Here is a 21,641-nt window from a genome sequence, read left to right on the forward strand (position 1 = left end):
ACTTGGTTTCCAGTAGCCTTTACTTCAATATTACCCTAAAAGAACCATCTACCCTGTGGTTTACCCAAGGCTTTCACATTTAAAAATATGCATTTTTAATGATGAATTCCAATGACCCAGTAGCTTCGATCCCACCCTTAAAACTAAATATAAAACAGTCAAAGGAATACAAGAAACTTCTGTTCTTTTCTACATGTAATCTAGATTTATGATTGCATCTATAAGGTACCCAACAGCTGCAAATCAAATTTTTAAGTAGTAAATTGACTTAGCAACCTGACCTATCACATCTTTACAATCACACAGTCTACGTTCAAATGTCTTATTACTTCAGCTTCAAAGCAACAAGCTACTTTCGCTAACGTTCTTTCTGGAGGATACTCTAACTTTTTCCATAGCAGTGCTCCTGCATGCTGCTAGGTGGGGTCATGTGGCTCCATGCAGACTCCGCTCTGACCCGGAAGTGCAGAGCCATATATAAGCGCCACCCCTGCGCACTGAAGTCAGTTTCTTCCCTTTAGTCTTTTAGTCCCTCAATGAGCAGTGTGTAGTTGGGAGTGTGCTGAATACTAATGTAGGACGTTGTTAGATGTTAAAAAGTGGTCACTCCACAGAACAGCAGATGGGAGGGCAGTGAGGAATCTTCAGTTATACTGACTATCTACCCAAAAGAACATTAGAAGTTAGAAGTAACAGTCAGAAGAACCGCTTAGCTATCTTCTAACCGCAAACTCCTCACCATAGCACAGATACCAAAGCAGTAACAGCCCGAGTGGAGGGCTTTGGAGTGGACTGGATATTTGCAGTACCGAGTGGACAAAATCTTCCCGCCAGATCTGGCTGTTCCAGACAGTAGTGCTTCTGAATGTTTGCACTGACACCCATGCTGCACCCTCGCAAATGTCAAGGACAGTGTGTTAGAGTGTAGAGTTAGCAGCCTGTGCCATCGTAAAATAGGCTCTTAGGCCTTCCTTTGGGGGTACACACAAGAAGCATCAAGACCAAGTTAAGACCTCACTGTGGTATCACACATGGTTTGAGAGGGTATATGTGCACACCTTTAGTATACTTAATCACAACAGGTGGTTTACACAAGGGTAGTTGGTCCCACAAACGTAGAAAGGCCAAAGGTCTGACAAATCCCTTTAATTGTATCCATGCTGGAACAAAGATAAAAGAAGCATAAGTACATCAGACAGCTTTGCTTGTCACAGGTCAGACTTGCGAACAGCACACCAAGTCACAAATTTGTCCCAGCGCCTGGCATAAATGAATTTCATGGAAGGGCACTGGACAGTAAGGATGGCATCCACCACTTCAGGTGGCAGCTCAAGCACAGTAAGTTGCTGCTACTCAATCTCCACACAGGTAGGTGCAGATTTCACAGTTTGTGGGTGACCCTGCCTTGTTGCTAACAAGGAGTTCCTCACAAAATGGCACCGAGAACGGAGGAGAGACGCTCATGCCCAAAAGGCCTGTGTACCACACTCTCCAGGGCCAATCCGAAGTCATTAGGATGACTTGAGCCTAGTTGTTGCTGATCTTTTTTTTAACTTTGGGGCTGTGTAGGCAGATGCAGGAATGAGTGCAGAAGTTCTGCGTTCTATTCCAGCTGCAATGCATCTCCTAACGAATGTTCTTGCAGAAATACCAATGTGCAACGATTTCAACACTGTGTGTTGTCAACAGTTGCAAAAAGATCTAACCATTGTAAGTTTCTATTTTCTTGGTGTCTGTATTCGAGAAAAGTCTGGCGGAAAGTTGTTGAAGGGTACAATGACTGTGAGAAGCAGGACCTATAGGTCCGAAGTCAGTTGTAGCCTGTGCTCTAAAGAGGTCATACAAGTGATTTTCTTAGATCCAAAAACATTTGTGGTCTTTCTCATGTGTTTCTTCCCTTTTCCAAGGCATTTGTAAGGAAGATGTCTCTGAAATGTTTGGTCACCATCAATTGAAGGTTATTATGGAGCTTAAGGTATTAACCAATCCCAGTCCACTTGAACCGGTTTAACTTTTATAAAGGTTAATTCACTCCATCATATCTAAAGGTTTAGAATTGATGTCAGATGATGACCATGACAGCTACACCACAAAACATCTCATCGTAATAGAAGAGGTAGTCATAGTGCTTGCATACGAATATACCAAGTTCAATCCGGACAGTCATTACTTACTACTGGGGTTTCTGCATGCATATGATCAATTGCATTCTCAACAAACTGCTATGGTAAATATGGCCAGTTCAATCAAGAACTTCAAGGATTCACTTTGCCATAGCATAAATTTGCTTAAACTGCCTGCCTAGTGTCAGAGTCAGTAGCATTACGCAACCCCTGTAGATTGCTGCATGGTTAGAAAGGTAGAAGATATAATTAGCTAAAGGCCTGTAAACCGATAAGGAGTCGCACATGGATTCTACCAAATATTGGTAAAATGTTTTTCAAAATGATGAGCAAAAAGCAAAAATAATGTGGTCTCCTCATTTGGTCCTCAGTATAGGACGTTTGGAACTTTATCATGCACATTCATTGCCTTAAACAAGAGGTTTCAAACTCAAGAGGAAGATGTTCTCTACGGAATAGTATATATATATATTTTTTCTTTATTCGGTTTTACGAAATAGAAAACCATAAAAGCAGTGTTACAATCAGATAAAAAAGCTTATTAACAATTAATACACAATCATTACAATTTAAAAATAATCTTTCCACACTAGCATTGAAGATCACAGTTTGGACAATGATAAAAAAATTATCCAATTCATAAGTCGTAAGAGTACTCTACAGATTTGTTATGTTTAAAAATACATTTCAAAAAGTTGACGACATGATAACAAATGCATTCAGACTCTTAAAACTGTAGTCGCAACATAGCTGGGCGACATTGCCTAAGACCCCACTGTTTTAACAGAGGTAACAACCAAAGTCTCCGATGAACATGATAAAATTTGCAGAACAGGACAGTGTGTATAGTCGTCTGCTCTGATGTATCATCGCAGGGGCAAGGCATGAGAATCAAATCCCAGCTATTTCTCATTGGGAATGCTACTAAACGATGGAAGAGATTTAATCTGAATCTCGTCAAAAGAAGTCGCTCGAATACTTTAAACTCATATGTTAAATAGGGCTGAATAGACAGGTTGATCTGAACAGCAATTACATGTTGGGCGGAAGGTTTCGTTGCTTCACTAGCAAGCCTTAAGCCTTCTAGATGGCTCAGTGCCCTTGCTTTCAGGTCCTTTTTCGAGATTTCACAAATCTTCTCAGGTGTTGTATAATAAGACTCAAACCCTAAGTCAGTAAATAAGTTTTTCACATAGAGGAGCCAACTAATATTCAATGAGTAGTCTAATTCCATGCAATCTGCCATGATTTTCTTTGTTATTAGGTTCTTTTCAGAAATCCATATTCGTCGTCAAAGTAAAAGTGGTTGGATTTTTACCAAGTCCCCTAAATATGGTGTCCCCAATTCCAAATGACAAGCTAATGTGGAAATTCGTTTGGGTGCCGCTAAGAGAAACCTTACAGAATAGTAATGAATAAAAAATAATAATCCAAAGTAGTTGTGGGATGTACATTAAAGGGCACATTTTTAGGGGTATATCTATTCTACTTGCATTCTGTAAATCCTGAGAGCAGCATTCACTTACACACCACTTTAAAACTCGGTAAACAAAAGCCTATTTCCCGAAAAATGAGTCCTTCATTACTAATGTCAACGTAGTCTTTTGGATGAGAAGTAGTACCATCACACCATTTTTTTCCTCTCTGATTGCAGAACATCTGGCACCGATTTGCCGTCAGTCATGATGCATGTCACGCCAGGGCCCTGGAACCACATAATTAAAGTTTAAAGAGGCAATCGTTTTCCCCCTCTTGAAAAAGCCTAGTGCGGATCCGCAAACTTTAACAAACTATCGACCAATCTCTCTTTTTCCTTAACTAGCGAAGGTTTTGGAAGCTTATGTCACGAGATGTCTCACTGATTTTCTAGAAGAATCTGAATTCCTCGATTCTCATCAAGCGGGGTTCCGCCCGGCCCATTCTACCGAGGCGGTGATCCTCACAGTATTGGACACTCTCCGCGGCAGGGTCGATGGTGGCTCACCGCAGGCCCTTGTCCTGCTTGATCTCTCCGCGGCCTTTGACACGGTCGACCATATCTTCTGGTCGACCGGGCTAGAGACGAAGGAATCACGGGCCCTGCCCTGATTGGAGCACCTCCTTTTTAGAAAACCGATCGCAGGCAGTCTGCACAGCATCATTTACCGCCCCAAGAATCAGTATTCCTTGTGGAGTCCCTCAGGGTTCCTCACGTTCTCCCCTGTTATTCAATCCCCCTTGTCCGAGCCCTGAAAGAGCGTCAAGTATGCACATTTAACTATGCTGATGACTTTCTACTCATTCCCTATCAGCAACTCTCCCGAGTCGGTCTACGCCTTTCAGTCCACCATGCTGTTCATCAGTCAGTGGATGAACAGCAACCATTTTAAGCTCAATCCGAACGCGAGGGAGCTGGTTCCAACCTGTGGTATTACCAAAAATCCCTGGGGCCCTCATAACTGGCCCCGGGAATTGGGCCAGTCCCCTTCTCTATCAAACTCGGCAAGAGCCTTGGGGTAATCATCAGTCAGGACCTCACAATGAAGCCACAGATAGGGTCAGTGATTTCTACCTGTTTTTACCAACTCAGGAAAATAAAAAAGATCTGCAGATTTCTCACCTACGAAGCCCGGACTCAGGTGATTATCACCATGGTCATGTCCCATATTGACTATGCCAATTCGCTTTACTTCGGCATTCCCCTCTATCTATCCAAACACCTACAGCTGGTTCAAAACCAGGCTGCTCGCCTGCTTGCTCATCAACCCAGGCACCTCCATGTCACTCCTCTCTTGAAGAAACTTCACTGGCTTCCGGTAGTCCAGCGCTGTGCCTTCAAGCTTGGGTGCCTTATTTTTAAGTCACTCAATGGGAGAAGTCCTAAATTTGTGAACCTGATTAACAAGCATGTTCCCACACGCAATCTTCGCTCGGCACACAAGCTACTTCTGTCCACCCCCTCTCCTAAATTGATGCGCACTGGAGGTGCCAGGTTTGCCATTCTGGCCCCCATGTTCTGGAACTCTCTTCCCTCTGAAATACGCCTCTGTACCAATCTTCGCAGTTTCAGAAGTCTCCTTAAGACCTGGCTTTTCCGTCAAGCCTTCTAAACGTGCATTAGAACTTGGGTATCAAATGCATCTGTATATAACCTGAAAGTATATATCTTTTTTTCTCCTCTATGTTTTTTGATTACCACAAACCTGGGGTGGGGGAGGGGTGGCTTGGTTGATGAAGTGGTAAAACCTGATTTTGTAAACTGTTGGAAGATATAAAATAAATTATAAAAAAAAAAAAAAGAACTTGGGTATCAATCAAAGTAGCGCCATGAAACCTCCTCAGTGTATGTGCGCTTTGTACATTTTTTAACATAACAAAGTTGTAAGTAAAGGCCTCAGTGCCAAGATCTTCCCTGAGTCTTGAAGATCCAGGTATTTCACCATGAAATCACTCACAGCAAAACAAGCAGCTTTTAAAAAAACTCAGCAACAGTAGTGGACTTGCTAGCCCAGATCTGTGCACTGAAAGAAGCACGCTGGGGACAGAGGAAGTATAGGCTGATTCCTATTTATCATCATCTGCAAGATATCACCTTAAAAGTTTCAAACTGCCTGAGAAGGTCTATCAGAGCAGCAGACAGAACAGTTACTCTGGAATTTGCCGTAGTACCCAAGTGTACTTAAACCGTACTCAAAGCCATTCTCTCAAAATTTGCCAATTCTGTTCTTTTTCATTTTTTCAGATTCCCAGGAGTGTAGCATCATAACTTACTTGAAAACCTATACCATTTCTTGTTATATTTTTAGTGTTATTGTGGTCTTGTGACTGGACAGAACAAGCCTAGCTCTAACTCAGAGAGGTCGGTCGGGTACCCAGGGTTAAAATATGCTAGGCATCAATCTTTTCTTTATGTAATTAAAAAACATTTTTTATTATTAAGGTGACACATTCTAAAGCCAGAGAGAGAAAAAGCTTCACAAACAATATTATCACATAATTAAAAACCTGTCCCACAGAACCGTATATGTAAGACAACAGACAAGAACTGATACAGTTCTTGGACTCACGATAAGGTAGGCTCCTTGTTAGAGAAACCCATGATCATCAAACAGATCCAGGGAGGTAAAATGTAGGATTTTGTACCCTCCGCACTACTTTCAGCTTGACTGGTTCTGCCCATATACATATGATCAAAGGTTCCTCTGAACATACAACAGCTTTCTCTTAGGTTACAAGTCCAAGTTGAAATCGGGGAAAATGTAAAATCGACTTCTTATTCTCTCAGAAGTCAGATTTCCATGAAACTGATTGTTTAAAGACTGGTTTCTGCCATTGTAAAGCCCTCAGTATCACCATGACAGTATTATTTGTCAACTCAGTTCATGGCCTGTTCTCCCTACAGGAGATCTTGAGAGCCCAGAGAAGGTAAAAAACAAACTGCATCACCTAAGTAACATCCTTGGCACCGTCAGCATGGGATTTTTATATCAAGCTCATTTTCAAGTAACAAATCATCAGATGTCTTGTCCCTCTTTTTACCCCATACTGCGCACCTCTCATTTCTCTGCATTCCCGCCTCAACCTCTATTAACGTGGCTTGCATCCTTGACAGGTTCCATCTGCACCATGGCACTGACAGGTTTTTCTATTTTGCTTAATTTCTTCACCATGACATACAAAGCTGCTGGCACCTCTTTACTTTTTTTCCTCTCATCAGCAACTGCACCATTTTCACCTCACTCCTGGACACATTTTTTACTCCTAATGAGGAGGTGAAAACCATCTAGTTTCTCTATTCTGAATTTCTCATTGCAACTTTGTCCCTGGCTAGATGTGGCGCCGCTGCCGCCTCAGGGTCAAAAGCCACAGCATATCTAGCCAGACTGCTACGTTTGAGAATAACTTTGATCCTCTTCACCCCCTCACCACTGGCTGGTCAATGCTGGTCCCACTTAAGTTAGCACTTTCCTGAGGATAGTGGGAGGGGCCTCCTTCTCTCTCTCGCATGATCACCAGCATGTCAGTGCCTGGATACTTGTGGGGTGCTGCTCTCACTAGCAGTGCTTAGGCACCAGGACTTCCTCTACACTGCACCTGCCATTGTGCTGTGTAGTAGCTTCCAAGAGGGTTGACTCTCTCCACTTCTTGCCTGTTCACAACAGAATTGCATTTCCTTTATATGGTACATGTCACCACACCATCAGTTGCGCTTTCAGAGGTGAACATTTCATGTCCATTTCATACCTGCTAGCATCAAGGACAGGGAGGTGAGAGGAAAAGTCACCATTATGCCATGAAGAATAATTTGGAGCTCCGCCCAAATAGTATTGTAATTCAGGCTGTTATGACACACTTCCAAGCAGCCGATACAGTGGCGAACATATGTGTGGTACTAACGCAAGTCAATCCTAGCTAGAAAGCAACAGTGATGTACATGAGTTGGAGATATAAACAATCAGATAAAAAACAGACTTAAACAATAACCTCAATGTAGGTGACATGTATTTTTGCTTAGTGCACAGTAGCAGGGTGCAATTAGTCACTTATTTGCAGCTGAGATGTTCCTTAAACAGATGTGCCTCCAACGCTGCCCACCCACAGAGACCTATAGCAGTTTCTCAATGGATGCAAGTAGAGTGGAGTGTGGGTCCTAACCGATCCTACAAGAAGAACAGTCACCCAGGCCCTCGTCAGCAGCAGACTCGATTACGGAAACGCCCTCTACGCAGGAGCCCCGACCAAGGTCATCAAACGACTGCAACGCATCCAAAACGCCTCGGCACCACTGATCTTCGATGTTCCACGCCACGGCCACATCACCCCCCACCTGAGAAATCTACACTGGCTGCCCGTCAGCAAGAGGATATCCTTCAAGCTCCTCATCCACGCACACAAGGCACTCCACGAGACCGGCCCAGCCTACCTCAACAGACGACTTTCCTTCTACATCCCTAACCGCCAGCTCCGCTCCGCCGACCTCGCACTCGCCACCGTTCCGCACATTCGAAGAATAACCACTGGCGGGAGATCCTTCTCCCACCTCGCGGCCAAGACCTGGAACACCCTCCCACTGAGCCTACGACAGACCCAAGACCTGTTGACCTTCAGGAGGCTTCTCAAGACCTGGCTGTTTGATCAGTAGAGCCCCCCCCCTCCCCTCCCCTCCCCAGCGCCTTGAGACCCTCACGGGTATGTAGCGTGCTCTACAAATGGTTGATTGATTGATTGATTGATGGACAGCAGAGTTTCAAAAATCTGCATGGCCACAAAGTCTCTACTGAAAGCAGAGCTTGGCCTTATAAAATATCCTTCCCAAGATAGTGGTTAGTTTATTGGGAATTGTGGAAATACCTCATTCCAAATTGTGGCAAGGGAAAAAGGAGAAGGGGTCCCAAAAGGACCCCTTCCCATTTGCGAATCGGTTACCAGCAGATTGAATCTGATGGTAAACTGCAAATTTTTTGTTACTGGTATTTGGTCACAAAACATTCATACATACCACTGCGATTCGTTATTTGGAAGCGCCTAAACACGCCCCTTCAAAATACTGAATCTCTAAATAGAGCTTGGTACATTCGAAAAGCCTTTTTTGTGCTCCCAACGGGGTAGATTCTGCAAATCGGCCTGTTGCGTAGGCAAAATAGCTTCATGCATGTGGTTCGTAGTGTGTTTAAAAACGCCACCATGAAATCACTGACTTGCAGTGGTGAAATTGATACCATATGTAGGTAGTAGTGAATACCCTGGACTTGCCGATCGGGAGGATGAGCCTGAAACTGCACAGTGCCCGGAACAGCTCAGAAGAAAGGGAGCATCTAAGATGGGGTCAGGTGTGCCTGGGACGAGCCCGCCTTCAAAAGGCAGTTGTCGAGATATAGGAAGAATGGTTAACATCCGAGGGGTGCCGGTAAGGCCCAAGGGCAGCATAGTGAAATTAAATTGCTCATGGCCTACCGTGAACCACAGGTAACATCTGTGGGCAGGCAGGACAGGGATGTGGAAGGGTCCAGGGCAGACGCGACTAAAGTGAACATTTTGAATTTCTCCTTTTTCAGGAAGAAATTGAGGGGGCACAGGTCTAGGATAGGACTACGGTCTTCATCCTTCTTGTGCACCATAAAAAAGCTAGAATAGCAATCACAATCTACTTCTCATACTGGCACCTTCTCAATGGTTCCCTTGGCCACCAGAGAGCCACCAGTTCCTGGTGGAGTAAGGAGTTTTGCTCCTCCATCAGCCTGTCGCTAGTATGCGGCATGGGTGGATGGGTAGTCACGAAGGGGAAGGAGTAGCCCCTTCAGATAATCTTGAGAACCCAGCAGTCGAATGTCATTAACCTCCAGTGGTGCAGGTGATGGCGTATACTGCTTCCCACTGGGTGCCCATGATGGGCGGAGGGCAAGCTTGGAGGCTGCAGCTGCCAGGGAAATAGTGGACTGGCCTGATCTCTGGCTACCTGACCCACGGGATCTGTGGGTACCGTGTCCTCCGCAACACAGGGGCTGGGAAGCTTGCGTGCTGTGGAGGGTGGGTGGGTAAAGATGCAGCTGGAAGTCCCTTCAGTCCCTTCACGCCACCGGACTACACTGGACGGACCACAGCTGCGTCCACTTCAGCTTCAGAAGGACCACGCTCCACCACCACCAGCAACAGGGTCCCCGCAGAAGCTGGAACAAGATCACAGCCGACCAGCTCGCCGCATCCCTGAGCCAGAACCCTCCCGCCACCTCAGCGAACCCCAACCAAGCCGCCAACAACCTCACTAGGTGGATCAGCAACTGCGCAGACGACCTCGCTCCACTGAAGACCCCTCCCAGCAGACCCGGCAACAAGAAAGCAGCCAGGTTCATCGACGAACTCAAGAGCTCCAAGAAGACCTGCCGAGCCCTCGAGAAAGCCTGTCGCAGAGACCCGACACCAGACAACATGACCACCCTCAAGCTCGCCACTCGAAAACACCACCAACTGATCCACGCCACCAAGAAAACCGCATTCAAGGAACGACTGGACAACAACGCCCACAACAGCAAGGAACTCTTCAACATCATCAAAGAGCTCTCCAAACCCAGCGCCGGAAACAACGACATCACCCCATTGCAAGACCTCTGCAACTCGCTCGCCTCGTTCTTCCACAGCAAGATCGCAGACATACATAACAGCTTCAGCACACAGCCGACGCACCCTACGACCGCACCAGCGCCCCCCACCACCACCCTCCGCGCCTGGACCCCGATCAACACCGAAGACACCATACGCACAATGAACTCCATCCACTCCGGATCACCAACCGACCCCTGCCCTCACCACGTCTTCAACAAGGCCGACTCCGTCATCGCTCCCCATCTACGGAACATCATCAACGTATCCTTCGACACCGCAACCTTCCCAGAGAGCTGGAAGCATGCCGAACTCAGCGCCCTACTGAAGAAACCATCAGCGGACCCCACCGACCTCAAAAACTACCGCCCCATCTCGCTCCTCCCGTTTCCGGCCAAAGTCATCGAGAAGACCGTCAACAGACAGCTGGCCGCCTTCCTCGAGACGAATGGATCACTCAACCACTCGCAGTCCGGCTTCCGGGCCAACCACAGTACCGAGACCGCCCTCATCGCAGCCACCGACGACATCCGAGCCCTGCTCGACAACGGGGAAACGGCGGCCCTCATCCTCCTGGACCTCTCCGCGGCGTTCGACACAGTCTGCCACCGCACCCTAGTACAGCGCCTGCACAACATCGGAATCCAGGAGAAGGCACTGGAGTGGATCATCTCCTTCCTCGCCGGAAGGACACAGAGAGTCCGCCTTCCCCCGTTCAGATCAGAAGCCACCGAAGTCATCTGCGGCGTACCACAAGGATCTTCACTCAGCCCCACGCTGTTCAAAATCTACATGAGCCCCCTCGCGGCCATCGCACGCCAACACAACCTCAACATCATCTCCTACGCAGACGACACCCAGCTGATCCTCTCCCTCACTAACGACCCCGCCACCGCCAGAACCAACCTACACGAAGGGATGAAAGACGTAGCCGAGTGGATGAAGAACAGCCGCCTGAAACTGAACACAGACAAGACGGAAGTCCTCATCCTGGGATCGTCGCCCTCCGCCTGGGATGACTCCTGGTGGCCCCCTGCCCTGGGCAGCGCACCCAAACCAACAGACCACGCACGCAACCTGGGCTTCATCCTAGACTCCTCCCTCTCCATGACCAGACAAGTCAACGCAGTCTCCTCGTCATGCTTCAACATCCTACGCATGCTACGTAAGATCTTCCGGTGGATCCCCACCGAAACCAGGAAGACGGTCACCCAGGCCCTCGTCACCAGCCGACTGGACTACGGCAACTCCCTCTACGCCGGAACCACCGCAAAACTACAGGAAAGACTCCAGCGCATTCAGAACGCCTCAGCACGACTCATCCTGGACATCCCCCGACACAGCCACATCTCCGCACACCTGAGAAACCTGCACTGGCTCCCCGTCAACAAGAGAATCACGTTCAGACTCCTCACGCACGCACACAAAGCTCTCCACAACCAAGGCCCAAGATACCTCAACGACCGCCTGAACTTCTACACTCCCACCCGCCGGCTTCGATCGACCAGCCACGCCCTCGCCGCCGTCCCCCGCATCCGAAGAGCCACAACGGGAGGAAGATCCTTCTCCTACCTGGCCGCCAAGACGTGGAACTCCCTCCCCACCCACCTCCGCCTGACCCAAGACCACCTCGCCTTCAGGAAGCAACTCAAGACCTGGCTGTTCGAGCGGTAGCGAACCCCCCTACCCCAAGCGCCTTGAGACCCTCCAGGTGAGTAGCGCGCTATACAAATGCTTGATTGATTGATTGATTGATCAGTGGGCCCGAAAGGCGGGCTGGGGTTGGCCAGGGTCCATGGAAAGGCATAAACACCTGGCCGCAGCTCTGCTATCTTTGAAGTGCTCAAGCGCGTTGCCTACAAAGAGACGGGAGCCATCAAACGGCATGTCCATGAGCGAGGCCTGGACATCCCCTGAAAAGGTAGTGGTTCTCAACCAGACATGCAGCCTAAGGGCCACCGACAAAGATACTGCTCTGCCTAGTGAGTCAGTCGTATCCAACCCACAGCGTATGGCGAACTTAGCTGCGTCCCTCCCATCAGCAACAGCTGTGGAGAGTATGGCTCGGGCCACCTCTGAGACCATAGGCAGCATCTGCGCCACAGAGTCCCAGAGCGAGTGAGAATATTGGCCCAAAAGGCATGCTGTGTTCACCGATCGCAGTGCCAGGTTGGTGGAAGAAAACAATCTTTCCTAAGGTATCAAGCCTCTTGGATTCTTTGTCCGGTGGAGTGGTAGGGAATCTGCCAGGATTTAGTTTGGAGGTGGAGGCTTGGACCAACAAGCTCTCCGGGGTGGGGTATTGGGTGAGGAAGCTGGGGTGCCCTGCGGCGGGGCGATGGTGGCAGGCAATTGTCCTATTCACAGGAACCCCTTTATAGGGCTTGGACAAGGCCCAGAGTAGGCGTCCGTGAGGGCTTCATTAAAGAGGAGAAGCGGTTCAGTAGGGGTGACTCCCGGAATCAGCTTCGGACGACATCCATCCAGCTCTGTGTCGGAGTCGGGAATAAGAATGGGGGCGGCGCTGGTAACATAGGCAGTGGGGCCGGTGCTGGGGAAGGCCGAGGTAACTCGACCAGCATCGGTCCTGATCCATCCATAGTTCCAATCGCTTAACTGGCTCTGGGGGCTAACCCGTTAGCTAACCAGTAAGGGCCCCTCCTAACCCAGCAGGGCCGAGGGCTCTCTAGCAGAGATGGGCTGCCCAAATGGGAGGTGTATGGCCTCATAAAACTCAGAGTTGGGCGGGTGAAGCTCTGGCTCCAGGAGCTTCAGAGAGGCACTGGCTCAACTGTGGAGCCAGGCCATGAATGCCTACGTTCCCTTATCTTGTCAGTTTACTTTGACGGACGGGGCGAAGTCAAAAACCTCTTTGACTTCTTGTTTTTCTTCTTTTTGTGGGGCTTATCCGAACGTCCAGATGACGTCCTGTGACCGATTCCAGGACCTTCTGCTCGACCAGGATCAAGACTGTCGCAGCATCGCATGTCGAGCGGCAAGGAGCTTGAGGGACCACTCCCTCAAGGCCTTGGGGTGCACGGAACCACAATCGACGCAGGTCTTAGGGTTGTGGTTGCGCTCGAGACACCAGAAGCAGACGAAGTCTGGGTCCATCACTGACATCTGCTGGTGACAGGCGCCACAGGACATAAAACCAGCTTTCCCCATAGACATACCTGGCACATCCAGAGACAATGTCCCAAAAAATCTTTGACAATCTTGGGGAGGGGAGAGGAGGGGGGGGGGGCTGTTACGAGTTATACATTGCATTGTTCAACAATAATGACATTGTGGTAGCCTCCTAAGAGTGACCTGATTATGTATCAATACTGTGTCATTGTTGAATTACTAACATCAATTAAAACTCCAAAATATATACATTGACAAAGCCAGAGCAGCGAAACGCGACATCAACCCTGAGGGGGGGGGGTCTAGAAATGAAACAAATACATTTTTTCACTGGCCTTCTTTTGAGTGTGCTCCTGCTTGTGTCGGCTGACACAGCAGTGGGCGTCTCTCCGCGACTGGCACAGCCGCTAAAATTCCACAACAAAAGGTACCTGCCTGTGGCGTCTCTCCTTGGGGCTACCTTTTGTTGTGGAATTTTAGAGGCTTTGCCAGCCGCGGAGAGACGCCCACTGCTGTTTTGCGCGCCTGTGCTGAAACCAGGAGGAGTCGGCACTGGGGAGGCAGTATGACGGCGCCATGCCTGTGCTGTCAGCATGTTCGTGTTTTGGCAGTTAAAAAGCAGGACAGACTTTACAGCATTGACTGTCACCAACCCACTGAGGTTTTGAACATTGCTTATATTTTGTGCACACAGGGCAGACCCACTTGGTGAAAACTCTGGCATACTACGAGAACCAGAAGGCCATGAGGCCACGCCCACTGGGGCAGGTACTTTAAATACACGTGCGCTAGATATCCTGCTCTGTTGTTCACAGCATTTGACCCACTGAAGAAAGGAAGTGTGATTCCTGAAACGCGTTTGTCTATCTTCACGAAGCGCTGCCAGTCATGCTGTTAATCTGTTTGCAAGCTGCAGAAGAGAAATAAAAATGAACGAAATTTACCTGCCTGTGGCGTCTCTCCTTGGGGCTACCTTTTGTTGTGGAATTTTAGAGGCTTTGCCAGCCGCGGAGAGACGCCCACTGCTGTTTTGCGCGCCTGTGCTGAAACCAGGAGGAGTCGGCACTGGGGAGGCAGTATGACGGCGCCATGCCTGTGCTGTCAGCATGTTCGTGTTTTGGCAGTTAAAAAGCAGGACAGACTTTACAGCATTGACTGTCACCAACCCACTGAGGTTTTGAACATTGCTTATATTTTGTGCACACAGGGCAGACCCACTTGGTGAAAACTCTGGCGTACTACGAGAACCAGAAGGCCATGAGGCCACGCCCACTGGGGCAGGTACTTTAAATACACGTGCGCTAGATATCCTGCTCTGTTGTTCACAGCATTCGAGCCACTGAAGAAAGGAAGTGTAATTCCTGAAACGTGTTTGGCTATCTTCATGAAGCGTTGCCAGTCATGCTGTTAACCTGTTTGCAAGCTGCAGAAGAGAAATAAAAACGAACGAAATGTACCTGCCTGTGGCGTCTCTCCTTGGGGCTACCTTTTGTTGTGGAATATATATAACCAACAGACTCCGATGGGAGTGGACTATCACATATTTAAAACAGGCCCCCAGGTGCAATGTGAACACGGAAGTGAAATGGGCACTGAAGAAAGGCGATTGCCTGAAACGCGTCTGCCTAGCGTTTCGCTGCTGTAAATACTTGTGTTGTGCGCTGATGGAAACTGGCAATTAAAAGTCTCTTACCTCACCGAGCATGTGTCGGCCCCTTCTGTCAGAGGAGAAGAGGATTGGTTTTGGTGTTTAGCTCGTGGTTGCAAGCACCGAGCACCTGCACGCCCTCTCGTTCAGGAGCTTCGTGACAGCTTGCAAAACTTTATGGTGATTTACTAAAATACAGCGCGACGCCCCCCTGGCAGGAAAGAACATCCACTGTGATCGTAATCACTGTTGGGGAGAGAGGAACCCGAATGGTTTGGGAATAAGGTGTGTGTTTTAGAGACTTTCCAACAATGCCTCCCAGTGAAGCTGTCCTGCGAGTTGTGTGTCCGTGGCCAGTAAGGTGGGGCACCACATGGTGTTCGGGAGCCTAATCACTGTATATAGGTTCCTGCAGCGGTTTCTACAAAACCCGGAGTGGACAGGATCAGGGACCTGCGCTTTTTGCAACCAAGAGCAGGGGGCGTTTCCAACAGACTCCGATGGGAGTGGACTATCACATATTTAAAACAGGCCCCCAGGTGCAATGTGAACACGGAAGTGAAATGGGCACTGAAGAAAGGCGAATGCCTGAAACGCGTCTGCCTAGCGTTTCACTGCTGTAAATACTTGTGTTGTGCGCTGATGGAAACTGGCAATTAAAAGTCTCTTACCTCACCGAGCATGTGTCGGCCCCTTCTGTCAGAGGAGAAGAGGATTGGTTTTGAGAGAGAGATATATATATATATATATATATATATATATATATATATATATATATATATATATATATATATATATCTATATATATCAGGTATCGCCGGTCCGAAAAACGAAAGTTGACCCAGGCTGAGGTGAATAAATATTTTATTTAGATTTTCAGAATCGCCACCAGCATAACGTTTCGGCCTTCTCATATATATATATATATATATATATATATATATATATATATATATATATATATATATGCGCCGATGCGGTGAGGTGTGGGCGGCTTATTCATTTGTTGTGCATCAGTCCCCTTCAACCCTGAGTTTGTACCTGTTTTAAGCTGATTTTTCATGCTGCTGGTTAATTCTGACATTGGAACTTCAATCTCTGGTCCTGGTTTAATTCATTCATGGCACTGACTTTGTGCATCGGAATATTCGCTGGTGAACATCCACGGAACATTTCTATCATCATAAGGCATTATGGGATTGGTAGTCCCTTTGGTTTTCAAGCATGCGCTTAGAGTTTGACATTAAAGTCATTTAGTTCAAAAATGGTGTTTATTCTAATCCCGTGGGATAACTACCATTATTTTCGCAATGCCTTTCTATATTTGCTAAGGGATTGTGGCATTCCCAACAAGATTGAAGTTAACACTGCTTCCGTGCAGAGGTCAGAGGTCGTAAACTGGGAGGATTTGCCAGGAGCCTCGGCAGACATCTCGGGTCAGAGGCAGTTTTTCATTTTGACAAATTAGTGACTTTCAGCAGCATGCAGTTTTAACACATTTATATATTTTGTTTTAATAATTCAGGTGACACGAGATAAAATGTTTGGCATCGCATTTAAATGTATATATCTTCCCTTGAGTGTTGAGTTATACAAGTCATGTATGCAATCCAATTTTAGTTATGCTGGTTATGGCAATAGTACATTTTGTCAATTTATAGTTGCATTATGCAATTTATTAACAATTATCTTTACCTGCAACTTTGCTGACACGTAATTGCTGAGAGCTTTCATATGCCATATGGGTTGCATTTTTTTGTTACGTACTTGACAGTATGTTTTCTCTGTCTATGTATACCTTTCAAGGGGGAAGGTCTCTATATAATGCTGTAAGTTTTGGCGCCAAACAGATTGATAAAGGCTTCCAGTAAGCCGAAACGCGTCTCTTGTGTCAAGGGTTGAGGGTGACCTATGACATTAAACTAATGCCGTATCCTGACAGCCTGAAGTCCGTGCCTGTTTTCATGGATGTTTCTGTGTGAGCTGGATGTTGTTCTCATAAATATATATATCACCACAAAATAAACGCCTATTAGAGGAACCTCAGGGGATAGTTGGTGCCTTTATTCACAGGATGTTGGCAGCACAAAACAGCAACAGGGTCCCTCTTCATTAATCAAACCCAACACGTTTCGAACTGAAAAGTTCTTGCTCATGGGCTAGGGCAGTGCTAATGGCAGGGTTGATTTGGAACTCCGTAATAAGTAATCCTGGCTGCGCCTCCATTCTCGAGTGCTGCTAGGCATGCTGGAGCCTGTAGCTCCACATCATTTTCCCAAGTGGGGACTGTCCTTAATCACCGAAGTAATCCAAGTTTAAAAACCTAAGTAGGTGAAGGTAGACTCCGAGGTACTTGGGCTGCACTTTATTTCAGGCCCGTGCGCAGCCTATCCTCCCTGTGCGCTCAAAAACTTCCCCGCACTCGATCTGCCCCAGATTCAGCAGCAGGCTTCCTCGCTTTGACAAAAGGTCAGTCAAAAAGTGATGTCTGCATGCTGGGGAGGTGCCTATATATACTGTGGACGTTGCTTACGCAAGGACGACAACACTGATTCCATGCGGAGCTGAACAACGCCACCTACAGGTGTGTAGGGGTCCTGCTCACAAAAAAAATTCCGGATCCAGTCTGTCGCCTCGGGATAATTGTAAGGTAAGGAATCTGTGGCTTCAAGTCTCTATCAGATTCAATAATTTAAAAAAGGTTGGGTTTTCAAAAGGCTCTATGTGACCTTCAACTAGGATATGCTTTGTGATTTTAGAGATAAGTAACCTTGTTTTATCCTTTCACAAGGAGGAAGGCTCTGTGTTAGCTATGGGAGTTTACATCTTTTCATACTGGACTCTTAACCCCTCGGCTGCGCTGCCGTTTCCACTTCCGCAAAACGGGCGGGGCCGACGGCAGCACCAGCGAGGTAGTGCAGCCATCGGCCAATGGCCGACGGCAGCATGGAAGGGGTTAAAATTTCCGGCTATAAAACAATAACCAAATATATTACTGTGGTGTAGTTCCTACTAATCGGTAGGATCAGCGCATTGTTTGGACAACAAAAACTATGGGCCTGGTGCCAAGACTGATTCCGGACACCCCAGCAGGATATGTTGGCCTATAGACCAGCTAGCTCACAGGGTCACTGTATGACCCCCTAACATACCAGGAAGCATATGGTTTCTGACACCCACTGAACATGACAACCCTGACCCCTCAGAGATCGTGTAAACAGTACTGATCCTTTCGCTCAGTCACTCCTACTCACTTATTATCAGAGTAATATAGAGAGAATACAAAATGGGACATCAATGAATGTATTGAACCAACGTTATTCTTACATAAAATACATGTGCTGCAATGATTAACAGACAGAAGCAGATAAACGTGATTACATGCACCAATAGTGGAAATAGTAGATATAGTTTTACCATGGTGCTAAACCAATGTATATAGGGAGCAATTGAGTGTACTCCTACTATGCAAACCCTACTCTAAGTGTACCTAGAGTGTGTGTGTAGGTGTACAGCCATGAATCCCCCCAAGGGATGCTACAACATTGCCTGATGGGAGAGAATGAAGGACCCCGTCTTGGTCATGAACTGGACACCCCTCACGAGATGTCAGGCAGCTACATGGTGAATTCTCAGCATGCAAGGACCCTCTGTGTCGGCTGAAGTGCCTCCTCTACTAATCCATTGGGATGCTCATTATTTATAATAGAAAGCAGTCTTACGATGAAAACATTAGATTAGCAATGTTATAGATATGTAGATAGCCCTGTTGCCCAGTGAATTAAGTTAGGATGACTTTTGTACATAGTGCATGAAGAGTCCTAGTACAATTGTTCAAGGCATCGTGATAATGTTGTGCAAAGCTAGATATGTAAACAAAGTCGTTTTAGAGAAATTAATCCAACTTTGTCACGCATGCAAATGTGTGCAAAAGTTCACAGCTGAAATGTTATACTCTAGGACAATGTAAGATATAAGCTGTCTCGCTACATGGGCCCAATCCTGGAATATAATATCACCACTAATACAATACATTACCAAGAATTACTATGGGAACCTGCAGCTAGTTTCAGAGTAACCACAAAAGCACATATGAGAAAGTAACTCTGGGACATTATTTTATTAATGAATTAAAGACAAACCTTTGCACATATTGACAGTATCTAGCAAGACAGTATAATATAATGAATTTGTAATGTATAGATGAAGAATTTAAATAAATCTGTGTTAGGTGGTTGTTCGGGAGGCATTTGGCTAAATGGGAACCAGAGCGATTAGGATTTAGAGGGAAAAAAAGGCTGACTGCTATCAAGCAGATATTTCACACTTCACAAATGGGTGGAGTTAGAGTGGTGGAAGTGAGGAATTCACAACCAATCTGATGTTTACATTATTAACTTTATTATGTGTGCCGAGAATTGCTTAAGTGTACTGAACAAGTGTTAAAAAATTTCTGAAAGGGAAGACAATAACGAAAACACTGTACTGTTTGTGAGTTGCCTACCTTACACATCCCTAGTTTGATCTTGTTTCTGTTGGCATCCATCTCCTCCCAAACATCTCTTTCTTGAGGTCGCAGATGACCAGGTGACCCAGGTATCTTCTCTGGAGAAATTCCAATTGGGATGCCATTATCCCCATCACTAAGGTGCTCATCAGGAAATACTTCATCTGTGTTCTCTCGCAATAAGTCTCCAGGGATGGGGGTGGCGTTGGCAATTCTGAATCAAAACAAAGTCGTGAACAGTGAAATACTGCAGAGGGAAACAATTTGGTAAGTTTGTACAAAAAAGCTAGCAACATGAATAACTAGAGATTGTATATTAGCATCGTACTTAAATATAAATAGTAAACAAACACCTGGTTTACAAAATATTTACATCTTTTGTTGTTATTGATAGCCCTTAATTTAGCATGAAAATATTATTTGAAGAGTCATTAAATTCTAATGTGTTTCCTTGAAAGATGTTTCTATAAATTCACAAATATGTCTCAGTATAATTAAAGGAATACTGGAGGACTTGTCCATTAGAATAAAATGTGTGACCATTTCGAGGCATTGATCCTGAACGTTTAACTACATTGCAAGACATATAAAATGAACGGTCTATTCCTTTTTTGGAGAAAGTCAAAAGAGGTGGAAATAAACCTAGTCAAAGAAGAGAGGACCACACAATCAACAAAGAGGCCAGTGCTGAAAATGTTTAAAGAGGAAAGAATAATATTTTCTTCTGCATCACTTGCCTAAAACAGTTCATGTTATGAGAATCGCAACTCATTTAGTATGGAGGAGAACCAAGCCTGCTAAATGAACATGAACAACCAGTATAATTGCAACTCAATAAGAAAGTAGCCACAGCCCTCACGGGCTAACACCAAGTTTTCTATGAAGATAAAGTAAAAAAGTAAAGTCCACATTTGTAAAGCGCACAATCTGACACCGAAGTTTCTACGAAGGTGCCCTTGCAGGGTACCACTGGCCTCACTCCAAGATGTCCGCATATTATTAAATTTGTACTTTTGCCTGTGGTACTCGTTGATGCAGTTGCAATCCACAACAAAAATGCAGAGCAGTTTTTGGGGCCCTCCAAGAGCCTCATGTATGTTCGTATATTTAATTATTTCTCTATGGATTTGTTGCATATGGTCCTGGATTGTCCCATACCAGTATCAAATCCCAGATGATATACAGATTTGTAGAGCACACTATTACCCTGGATAGTATCCTGGTACTGAGCAGACATGAGTTTAGTCACACCTAGGGCCTAGTGGGCCAACACAAAAAGCCAGGTCTTCTGCTTCTTGCTGAATTCAAGAAGTGAGGAGGAAGCTCCTATGTGCGACGGCAGGTTGTTAATTGCTTTAGGAGTGATGCAAGAGAAGGCTCGACTGCCGGATCTGGTTTTCCATATGCGTAGGATTTGTGCAGGTTGGAGTCCGAATGAGCAGAGGTGCCTGGAAGGTTTTTGAATGCAGATGCGATATTTGAGGTATGCTGGGCCAGTGTTAGTTATGTAGTGCCTTGAAAGTGTGAGAGAGGAGTTTGAATTGTGCTCGTTTGCTAATGGTGAGACAGTGGAGATCATTCAGGTGTGGAATGATGCAAGTGCAGCGTGGGAGGATGAGAGTGATTCTGGCCACAGAGTTCTGAATGGTCTGCAGCTTTCTGCAGTTTTTTTTAATCCTGACACAGAGTGTTTTCACATAGTCCAGCTTGCATGTGACGAGAGAGTGCATGACAGTATTTCGGGTGCTGATTGGTAGCCATTTGAAAATCTTCCTCAGCATCTTCAGGGTGTGGAAGCATGAGTCGAGGACAGCACTGACGTACGCAGTCATGTTGAGTATGCCGTTGATGATGATAATGGGGTTATTACCAAAGGTGCTGGGGGTTGTTCCTAGCTCTGTTAGGCAACAGGTGGAGTCCTATGGTGATGTGCTCTTCCTGAAGATCACGATTTTAGTCTTGATGGTGTTCAGATATAGACAGTTGGTCTTCATCCACTGGGTGATTTTAGTCATGCGGGCACTGAACTTGATCCAGGTAATGGGCGTCTTGTCAGTGAGGGACAGAATGAGTTGCATGTCACCGGCATAAGAGCGGATGTTGATATTGGGAGAGGAGATGAAGCTGGCTAGAGGGATCATGTACGCGTTGAAGAGAG

The 21,641-nt window shown here is 46.4% G+C and overlaps 1 protein-coding gene across 1 annotated transcript in view; it reads right to left on the reverse strand.

The window, feature by feature from the left end:
* TTBK2 (tau tubulin kinase 2) overlaps nt 1–21,641 on the reverse strand; it is a 631,485-nt gene that overhangs the window by 134,368 nt on the left and 475,476 nt on the right. Inside the window, exon 12 of the mRNA XM_078659515.1 lies at nt 19,481–19,697. Coding sequence (XP_078515641.1) covers nt 19,481–19,697 — 217 coding nt within the window. The remainder of the gene's footprint in view (nt 1–19,480; nt 19,698–21,641) is intronic.

The sequence above is a fragment of the Lissotriton helveticus genome, chromosome 9 (genome assembly GCF_964261635.1).
Source record: "Lissotriton helveticus chromosome 9, aLisHel1.1, whole genome shotgun sequence".
NCBI classification, from domain to species: domain Eukaryota; kingdom Metazoa; phylum Chordata; class Amphibia; order Caudata; family Salamandridae; genus Lissotriton; species Lissotriton helveticus.